This window comes from Terrapene carolina, unplaced genomic scaffold, assembly GCF_002925995.2.
Source record: "Terrapene carolina triunguis isolate 2854851 unplaced genomic scaffold, T_m_triunguis-2.0 Scaffold111, whole genome shotgun sequence".
Taxonomy (NCBI): Eukaryota; Metazoa; Chordata; order Testudines; family Emydidae; genus Terrapene; species Terrapene triunguis.
Window position 1 is genome coordinate 18384619 of NW_020664462.1, and position 11101 is coordinate 18395719.

General features: G+C 38.8%; 1 protein-coding gene across 2 annotated transcripts in view; it reads right to left on the bottom strand.

The window, feature by feature from the left end:
• Positions 1 to 10425, bottom strand: part of NCAPG2 (non-SMC condensin II complex subunit G2) — a 127951-nt gene extending 117526 nt beyond the window's left edge. For both annotated transcript variants that reach the window (XM_029911639.1, XM_029911638.1), the window contains exons 1-4: positions 10321 to 10425; positions 5053 to 5241; positions 3906 to 4020; positions 390 to 550 (exon numbers count right to left, since the gene is read on the bottom strand). In XM_029911639.1, the coding sequence (XP_029767499.1) occupies positions 390 to 550; positions 3906 to 4020; positions 5053 to 5241; positions 10321 to 10398 (543 nt within the window). In that variant the 5' untranslated portion in view covers positions 10399 to 10425. The remainder of the gene's footprint in view (positions 1 to 389; positions 551 to 3905; positions 4021 to 5052; positions 5242 to 10320) is intronic.
• Between the last annotated feature and the right edge of the window lie 676 nt (positions 10426 to 11101).

Below are 11101 nucleotides of genomic sequence, written 5' to 3' on the forward strand. Positions count from 1 at the left end.
GGAAGAGGAAGTGACAGGAAAGGTTGCAGAAGAAGTGGCTAACTTATCACGTGATATTTTCAAAAGGATTCAAGTTTTAAATTCATTCTACACCGGATTATAACAATTTAAAAACACAAATTGCAAAACAGGTATCATAGGAGACACGGGCTGTAGCCCACGAAAGCTTATGCTCTAATAAATTTGTTAGTCTCTAAGGTGCCACAAGTACTCCTGTTCTTTTTACTTTAGACCCAATAAGCCTTAAACATATGTTGTATAAATTATATTAGGAGCCTTTATGACAGAGAAGACCAATTAGCTCAAATAAAATGAAGGGTATTTTAGAGACATATGAACTCTGGATATTCAATAATAATTATAAAGTTATCCACATAGCTTCAACATACCGTAACAGTTTTGCTCTTCAGACTTTTTCTTAGCAGCATAATAAAAGCTGTTTTCCCCAGTTGTTCTTTTCCTTCCAGTCCTTTCTCCCACCACATAGCACATAATTGCTGGATGGCACCCTGTAGGACTTTTTCAGATTCAGATAATGCATAAAGAATACCTACAACGAGTGCAAAGCAATTCTTTACTGCAAGTATAATCAAACTCCTGTGGCACAACAGTCTATTAGCAAGTTGAATCTGTCTCATGATGCCTACCTCAAAGTTCTGCTCTTCCTACGTTGGTGCCCACAATACCAATCACAAACAGAAAAAGAAGTTGTTTGGGTTTACATAAATGGTTCTATTAAGCTCTAAGCTATTTATCAGAGTACACTGGCTCAGCAATAATTGAATTTTATAAGATTCACCCATTTTAATAGTGACAGAGATAAAGGTACTTACCTACCTCACATGGGGTAGTTAATTAGTGAATTTTTGTACAGGATTTTGGGGATGAAGATGCACAGCTTAGCTTTGGACACATCTCTAAATTATTACCCCCCCATCCCTTTTATTTTTCCAGCACACAGCTAGAATTCTAGATGCTCTACATTTTAAAAAATACCAATCTCATAGACAGAATTTAAAATCAAACACTCAGTATACTTAGCACTATATTAACTTACACAAATGCACTAGAAAACCACAATTAAGTTGGTGATAAATTTATTTCCAGATGGTACCCTGATTCTTGACCAAAGAGTCACTGGAGCAATAGTTATATCTATGTGAAGGAGAGATGCTTTTTTTTAAATTCTGAAGTTGGTGGATATCTGCTCAAAAGAGAGGCAATGTCAGATTATGACATACTAAAACTTTCCTTACTCCAGTTGGTGTTCAGCTCCATAAATGAACAGAGTGTAAGCTAATTCCTGTTAATTTTACTTTGATGCTCAAGTTGCTGAGGAGAGGGCTTCAAGGAAAAACTGAATAATCCTAACCAGTTCCACTTTGCAGAAGACTATGTTGGCCATACTATGTTATTGATTTTTTAGGTAAAATCTCCATAACTCTAATGGAGTAAAAACTGTGGTGGTACTATATCGACAACATGACAAGTTAACAACTTCAGCCAATATCACCTCCTTCATATTAAAGTGAAGCACTTAGTATGAATGTTCTTCTCCTGGGCTGGCTCCATCCCCCCAACATTGATGTTTCTCACAAGTGGAACCTGCAACAGTGTGTATCTGGGAGGAAATAGGACTGAGAGTGACTGAGAAGCTAAGGACGCAGATCCCCAGGAGCAGCAGTAGGCCCAAGGATCTTGGCCTACCAATACACTAACAGCTAGATTCACAAAGGGATTTAGGTGCTGAGCATCACAACACCTAACTTTTAGGCACCTAGAAAACAACAGGAACAAGAGTGATTCACAAAGCCTACATTAAGTGCCTAGATGCCTTATACAATGGGATTCACAAAAGCCAGCATACTAGGCAGCAAGTCACCTAAGGTATCCAATGGGAAATACTGACTAGAAGAGTGTGTTCTAAACCCCACCCCTCATGAAGATATGCACCTAAGTCCAGGCTGCAGAGAAGCAACTATTTCTACCAGCGATTCACAACTGGGATCCCATATCCTGTGGTCAAGCAGCTTAGGTGACTTAGGTGTTTCTTGTGAGAATGGCATAGGTAGACACCTAACTTCATATAAAACTGGGGAAGGAGGAGTTGCCCACCTTATAGCTTTAGCCTAGCGGTCAAAGCACTGACTTGGGATGTGGGAGACACCTATTCCATTTCCCTCTCTCCTCTACCAAAGGAGGAGAACGATTTGAACAGAGGTCCTCCCACCTCTCAGGAAAGTGCTCTAACTACTTAGCTATGGGATATTCTGACATGGGGCTCCTTCAGCCTCTCCTGCTGATGCTGTTCCACTTTGGACAAATAATTAAAAAAATAATTGGAACAGGACGGCTGGACCCTGGGTCTACCATATCCCAGGCTACAGAGTCTCTCTCTCCCTGGCCAAATCACTCTTTCATTACTTATTCACAATGGAATGGCTTCAACAGGAGAAACCAAGAGTGTGCCACATCAGAATATCCCATAGCTCAGTAGTTAGAGCACTTTCCTGAGAGGTGGAAACCCTTGTCCAAATGCTCTTCTCCGCCTCTGGGAGAGGAGAGGAAAACTGAACTCAGCCATCCCACATTCCTGGTGAGTGCTCTAACAACCAGGCTAAAAGCTATACAGTGGGCCTCACCACTACCTCCAGCCAAATTGTGAATGGGACCCAATCCAGTAGGCAGTCTCTGAGCACGCCTACCAGATTGCCTACCTAAGTCATGTGCGGGGCCCAAACACCTATCTTCTGTGGTTTGTGAATCACTGTGGGGCTTAAGTAGGAGACATGGGACAGGCTGCCTAGGGAGGATGTGGAAGCTCCTTCACTGAAGGTTTTCAAAAGGAGACTGCATAGCCATCTGTCTTGGATGGTTTAGACACAAATCCTGCATCTTGGCAAGGAGTTAGACTAGATGACCCTCACAGTCTCTTCTAACCCTATGATTTTGTGCGTCTGGACTCGTAGAGTTAGGCAGCAGTGCATGTGCCCAGAGGTAGAAAATAGATGCAGAGGGAAACTTGTACCCTGAAAATTTAGGCACTGAGTGAGTTTAGGAGGCTACAGAATTCAGTGGGAGTTGTGAATCACAGTAGAGCCTAAAACTGGCCAGACCTAGGCACTTAAGTATCTTTGTGAATCCCACCCTAAAGTCCTGACTTCACAATCTTGCCTCTCCATCAATACAAATAGCCCGGCGGAAACAGGTGTCATATTGACACTGGCTGCAGAGTCTTCATTTGCAAAACCCCACCACAGCGGGCAAAAGCAGCAAAGGGAGAATCGTTGCTCCTTGAGTAGAAATAATTTATCCTTCATTTTGCATTTTGACACTCTCATAGGATAATATGCCATGTAGATCAGCATAATCCTTTACTCCTCCCCTCCCCACCTCAGGACTAATAATTCTGTACGTTTATAACGTACTGATACTTCTTAAGTAGTAGGGGCACAACTGACCTTCATCTCCTCTTCCATTTAGAGATGGTAACTGTCCCATAGAATGTTGGACATGAAGATTTGAAACAATGTATTTAAACTGATAGTTTACTTGTTTTTTAGGGACAGGAGAGTCTACCAACAGGATGTAAAAAAAAAAAAAAAAAAAAAAGAATTACATAAAACAGTGTTTTTTCTTATGGGATGGATTGTAAACTTATTTTTTGGAGGAAATAAGGAATCCAAATTAGGATACGCAACCCCCTGCCTGCCATCCTTCACAGTAAGATGTCATAGTAAATAAGGCCTGCAGGCCAAAATATCAGTGTCTCTGGCACCAAAGTACACCCTTTTATTTAAATCACAACAAAAACAAGACTCAACCATTAGCAGCAGACCAGTGTACTAAAGTGCTGCCTAAAATCAGCATACTATATAAAACTCCACATTAAGAAAAATACCCACCATTTAATATTAGAGCACATTCTAGAAGAGCTTTGTAGTTTATATTTTCATCTACTACAGGTATCGAAGCAGTAACTACAGTTGTCACCCCTTGGATCACAGCTATCATTTGTTTCTGAAAGTTAAAAAACAATTCATCTTAAGTAAACTGAAAAATAGTTTTCTTTATAATAACTCGAGAGGCTTCAAAATAGGCTATAATTCTGAAAAAAAAAAAAGCCTCGGAAAATAAGCATTAGCTACAGAAAATGAGTCTGCATGGCTCAAACTTAATGTTCTGGATACACATCCACTTGCTTTATTCAATGTTAAATGGAAACTATCAAGTCAATTGTGGCACAACATTCATATCTGCAAAAACAAAGTTTTTACAAAATTTAAATTCAAAGAAAAGGCTTTGGATTTTTATCATTTAATTCCTAATTTAATTACTAATACAGAAATTTTGTTTATATTTAAACCACGAGCCTGGTTTGCAATCCAAACTTTGCAGCATATCCCCATTTGAGAGATAAGAAATTGTATCTATTTAGCAGGGTTGTTTTGTGGATTAATGCACTTATAATTTTAAATTGTTTTAAATCCTCAGATGCAATGTGCTATATAAGGTAAAGCATTATTGTGTTAGTGCAGCGGTTCTTCAATTTTTATAATTTGTGGACCACTACACATCACAGCCTTGCTCCCACCAACATAAGTGTTCTACTACACCGACATAACTCCACCTCCACAAGAGGCATAAGGCTTATGTAGGTGTAGTTAGGGTGATGCAGTGTCAGCAGAGACACAGAGTTATTTGCATTGGCTGTTGGTTGTCATTCTTGTCAATTTCACAGCTCCAGCTGGTAGGCTTCCTGCTATGTACACTGAATTTGTAAAAGACTGAACTTGTAATAACATTTGATCAATTAATACAAGGTTAGTGTCACTTAAGTATACCCCAGAAACGGTCAAAACTCCGGACTATAAAGAGAACAAGAAAAGATTAAAGAGCTTTAACTCTGAAAAACCCCAAGTTGTTTTTTGGAAGTTGTACAAACCAATTCTGTGCAATCTCTAAGTGGATACATCTGCTGGTAGAAGATCCTAATTCAAAGTACTCAGCATCTTGAATAGCATATTGGAAGATTTTGTATTTTTATTTTACCATTTTTGGACTTTCCTCTATTTCCATATCATCATCACTTTCATCTTCAATCCTCTGCCATCCTTCCACTGGGTTCTTTACCAAAATGTGTGTTAATAGATGCGTCAGCCTCTCCCATAATGCTTCCTTCTGTTTTCTTGGTAATTCCTGAAGCAATTCATTCAGATCAAATGGATCAAATGGATCCTTCTGTAAAGTGATCAGAAAACTAATTTATTCTGTGCAAGTGTAGTGGTTTACATTGATACAGTCATACTGCAATAAAATAAATGCTTATTTTAAACAAAGCTCCTTTTGTCAAACACTCAGTTATAACTTCTGTGAACCTTTCATATTATACCTAGTAATAAAGGGGAAATTACTTGCTTGAAATTCTGCTTATTTGATTACATCAACTTGAAGGATTCCTGCTTCTAAGTCTTAACTCCTTATCAAAAAACAAATAGAACTTCCTTAACTCAAAGTCTTTTAATCTTTGAGGGCAATAGTAAGTGGGATCAATCTTAAATAAAGTTTTTGTCACGGGTATTTTTAGTAAAAGTCATGGACCGGTCATGGGAAATAAAAATTCACAGTAGCCTTTCACTAAAAATATCTCTGACAAAAGGGGTAGGTGAGTTCACCCACTGCTGCTGGGGCTCCCGGGTCCCCCACCGATGTGGTGCATGGGCGCTCTGGGGTCCCCCTGCCCCTGGGGCTGGGCTGCTGCAGGGTCCCACAGCCACTGGCTGCAGCCGCCCGCCACTGGGCAGCTGCGTGGGGTCCCCCCACCAGACTGGGGGCTAGGAGCTCCAAGGGCGGGGCTGGCTGGGAGCTCCAGCCCCAGGGCAGAAAATGTCAGGGAGGTCAATGGAAGTCCTGGATTCCGTGACTTCCATGACAATCGTAGCCTTAATCATGAACCAGGTTCCCCACTGATCACCACACAATATCACCTGCTGAGTATAAATGCTCCAAATGTTCCTATCACGTTCTTATTGACTTACAACTAGAGGGAATTTCACCATTCTCGTATTACAAAATTAGAACCCAGAAGTAAGAATCCTGCACTGATGGTATTTTTAGATAAAGGTTTGTGATAGCATTCAAAAGAAGTAATCAGTGCAGTCTAATGGAAGAAATTCCAAGATAAACAGAAAAGATGAAAATAGAAGTGTGAAAGTCTACAGGAATAGGCGCTCCCATTCCTGAAGAACTTAGCTGGAGACAGGAGCCTGCAGGAAGGACAGAAACAATGTCCTATGGTACACTGCACTGCTTCTAAGTCTTGCTACCCAAACTCCACCAGCTCCAGAACACCTTGAGAAATCCTACCCATACTCATTTCCTAAGCTCTGTAGAATGGGACACTAAATGCTAAGGACCTTGAGAGGTCTGCAGGATCAGAGCTCCCCTCCATAGAAGAGTTGATTCAAACTGTGGTTAGCAGTGGACTCAGCGGCCACCTGGCCAAGTACAGTATTCCTTCTCCCTCCTGTGTACCTCGTAAGGGCTCCCCTCTTGTGAAGCTGCTAGGCGTTATAGAACCAAGACTCCCCTCCAACAGGCTTAAGAATGTTTAGAAAAATAAAGAGACAAGGTAGATATTAGACCAATTTCTGTTGGTGAGAGACAAGATAGTACCACCTTGTCTCTCTCTAATATCCTGGGACTGACATGGCTACAACAACTGCATAGAAAAATAAAGAAATTCCTAGCAAAGCTTTTGTCTAAAGCGACAGGTGAAAGAGTATATGAATTGTGTGTGTAACTTAAGGGTAAATTCCTTTCTTGAATGCTGGAAATATATAAAAAGCAAGTATTAATAAATAGCACAATTCAGAGTGGAGGTTAAATTTTAAAAGAACCAACACATTTGAAAACTGTATCAATGTTAGAGGACAGTATCTCATTATGATGCCCTAACAAAATATCAACTGCGCAGTCTGACAAAATTTCTTTCCTCCTCACAGCCCTCAACCCTAACAGGATTTGTTAGCTTCTAAATGCAGGCTAACCAAAATTACCCTGGCATAAGGTGTATATCCCAGCTTCAAAATAATAAAAAAAAAAATAATTAAAAAGGGCAAATAATGGTCAAACACCTAACTTTCATACATGCGTACACGCATCATAAAGTCCTCAGATGACCCTCAGTAACAGTCATCCATGTGGGAACTGAATTCACCCAGAACAATTAGTGTGACACTGAGCCAGCGAGGGCTAAGCAACCAGCAGGCTTTAACAAACCTTAAGGAGATATTAGAAGAGTACTGAAATGGTAAAACAGGGCTATTCCTTGTAGATAGTTAGAAAAGCCATGTTAAATAGATTAAAGTGCTTGGCATGTAGGCCTGTATTGTTAAAAGATCAAAAGTAGATAATAATTGTATTTGTCTGTGTTTACCTAGATCTTGTTAGAAGTTTAACAATGTGATATAATTAGTTTTTAGATGCTAAACTTCTGTTCCTGTCTATGTTTCATTACTGTATTCTATTGATTCAGAGATCAAAAGGGGATATTAACATTTAGATGGAATTTGTGGTGTAATAATATTGTCTTCATTTCTCTTTGAAATTTGTAGTAAACTACCTGTGAATGGTTTGATGGTTAATTGTTTTATGCTAATGAAAGCAACTAAATTACCAGTGTATGCCTAGGAAACAGATTAGCTTCAAAGCAACAATATACATTCCTATTCTTCAGCCAAGGAAGCCCTGCTGTAACCACAACTTGCTTCACCTATAAAGGAAGTCGGTCCTGATCCTGTTTTATCTCAGATCTGCTTAAATTTTGTCAGGGAAAGTCTAAATCACAAGATTAAAGTGTCCAGGTCTACTCTTGATTATCCCTGCAATTTGTCATGGAAGAATTTGACAAATCTCTGCACATGGACTGCCTATTGGACTATACCTTTTAAACTGATTTCAGAAGGATTTTTACAAATCAGCAACCTCGCCATCTCTGCTATGAAAATGACCTAAGAACAAAAAGAACTACGAGTACTTGTGGCACCTTAGAGACTAACAAATTTATTTGGGTATAAGCTTTCGTGGGCTACAACCCACTTTATCAGATGCATGCAGTGGAAAATAAGGAGAGAGAGAGAGAAAGAAAATGGGAGTTGCCATACCAACTCTAACGAGACTAATCAATTAAGATGGGTCATTACACAAACTAAAAATTATTTCCCCATGCTAATTTTTCCCCTACTGTTACTCACACCTTCTTGTCAACTGTTTGAAATGGGCCATCCTGATTATCACTACAAAAGTTTATTTTTCTCCTGCTGATAATAGCTCACCTTAATTGATTAGTCTCATTAGAGTTGGTATGGCAACCCCCATTTTTTCATGTTCTCTGTATATATATTTTCCTACTGTATTTTCCACTGCATGCATCTGATGAAGTGGGTTTTAGCCCACGAAAGCTTATGCCCAAATAAATTTGTTAGTCTCTAAGGTGCCACATGTACTCCTCGTTCTTTTTGCTGATACAGACTAACACAGCTACCACTCTGAAAACTAACCTAAGAACTTTATTCATATCTGTATGTATAAAGATCTTTTAACCACAATAACTCTGTTTTCTTTTTAACTAAACCTAAGGTTTAGTTAATAAGGATTGACTGTAAGCCAATTTGGGTAAGATCTGAAATATTCATTGACCTAGTCGGAAATGTGTCCAATCACTTGAGATTGGTAGAACTTTATATATGGTGAATAAGGTTTTTAGTAACCCTCGCTATATTAGATGTGGCTGTCTGGGTGGGAGCCAAAGGCTGGATTGCTTGAAGGGAACTATATTTTGGTGTCTTAGTAACCAGTAACTGAGTAAGGCATTACAGAAGCTGTTTGGTTACTGGCTTGGTGAAATCTAATTATAGAATAATTCACTAGTTTTGGGGATCATCTGCCCTATTCTTTGCTGTTTGCCCTGATTGAGCATTCTCAGTCTAGCCCGTCCAGTGACCACAGTTACAATTAGTTTAGGCAACATCAATGCTATTAGAGAGCTGCTCAATTTAGCAGTGTTTCTACTCTATGAACATATTTTGAGAGCGAGGAAGTTGTATATAACACAACAGTGTTTTATAAAACATACATACAATGTAGTTACTTGGTATTATGTCTGCAGTGAATCATGTTTCATTTTTGAGTCAGGGTTAAAACAAGCACATTTTCAAAGTAGTGTGAAATATATAATTTTCCAATTCTTTATTAATGGGAACCACATGGTTAAATCTTCATTTGCCATTTTGAAAGTCTACTCCTGATTAAGTTATTTGGCAATTAAGCTTCTCAATTGAAGACAGTGATTTATGGTATTTGCCATTTGTAATACTTAACTCTAAAGTCTATTTAATAGTTCATATGTATAAAATTTGATAAAATTATACTTTGTTTCAATATCTCTTTATGGAGCTCAGGAATTTATATCTGGCATGGGATAGCAGATAGCTCATATTTAAATTTCCCCTGTGGGACAGACTAACATGGAAGGCTCTCATAACAGCATAATAGTGAAACTGAGTAGAACTCAGTCTAAGCTTTGCTGAGAAACAGAAGTATCCTATGCAAACTAAGGGCTGGTCCACACTACCCGCCAAATTCGGCGGGTAGAGATCGATCTTCTGGGATCGATTTATCGCGTCTCATCTGGACGCGATAGATCGATCCCAGAAGCGCTCCCCCGTCGACTGCGGAACTCCTGCTCGCCGAGAGGAGAAAGTGCTGTCGACGGGGGAGCCTGCCTGCACCGCGTGGACCTGCAGTAAGTAAATTTAGTTCGATCTAGGAAACGTCGACTTCAGCTACGTTATTCTCGTAGCTGAAGTTGCGTTTCCTAGATCGATCCCCCGCCCCAGTGTGGACCTGCCCTAAGCAAATACATATGCTTAAGTCAGTTTCATTGAGATCCAATAACAGCACATGCTGTATCTTAGCGGAGAAAAGATAGAATGAATAGAGGACATACGAAAGGTGATGGGAAGCCAAAAAATACTAGAAGGAGAGATGAGAAGACAAAATATCTCAAAAAAGTGGGGGAAAGGAGAAGAAAATAGAAACAAATTAATTTTAGTATACTGGATAGGTAGCCAGAAGAACTCATGAGTAGTCTAAGTTGACAATGCACTTTAAATACTAATTTTTAAATTAATATTTACCACAATAATTATTCTAAACATGGTTGCAGTTACTAGCATGGAAGATTTTTAAAAAATCTAAATATTGATAGACTTGGGAGGATTTTACTACTATTATCCATATTTATCATGGATTACTTACATGAAGCTGCATATAATGCACAAACTCTTCAACAGTATCTGTAGATACAACTTGTAGAAATGCTTCACGTCTTGTCATGATTTGTTTTTCCTAAGGTCCTTAATTTGTGAAGCTAGGAAAAAAAAAAAGTCAAAGTTATCAAAGAAAACATTTTTTCAATCAGTGTATAGTGTAATTTTTCAGATGAAGAGCCATTTCGGTACAAGAGTAAGATTAATAAATTTCTCATCCAAATCATACTCCATAAGAAACAGACCACATCATTTATTACCCCAAAAAGTATGTTCAGATAGCTTTACTATCTAATTTTCTGGTTAATAATGACATCAACCTTCAGAATCTGTACCTAAAATAAAAAAACAAACAAACAAACAAAAAACACCTAAATTTAGTAGGAAAGATGTTTTTTAAAGAAAGTTTAGAAGAACTTCTTTTTTTTTAAATGGGGATCATTATTTTTTCCACCAAACTCTTCTTTTAGCTAATAACTTGACATCCCAGACAGCAATATTTACTTACACAAAGCCACAAACAGTGGCAGTTCAAGCTTTTCTTGGTGCTGCCTCACCAAATAGTTTCAACCTTGACCTAAGGAGCACGACCTAGACCAGCAAGAGCTAAGTAGCGCCCAATTAACCCACAGTTTATACTACAAGATATACCTACTAGTCCAGTTGCTTGCCTTTGATAGGAATGCCTGGTTTCTAACAGCTTTTATTGTTATGATGGGAGAGAAAACACAGTACCCTAAATATATTAAGCCTAGCTCTTGACTACACTT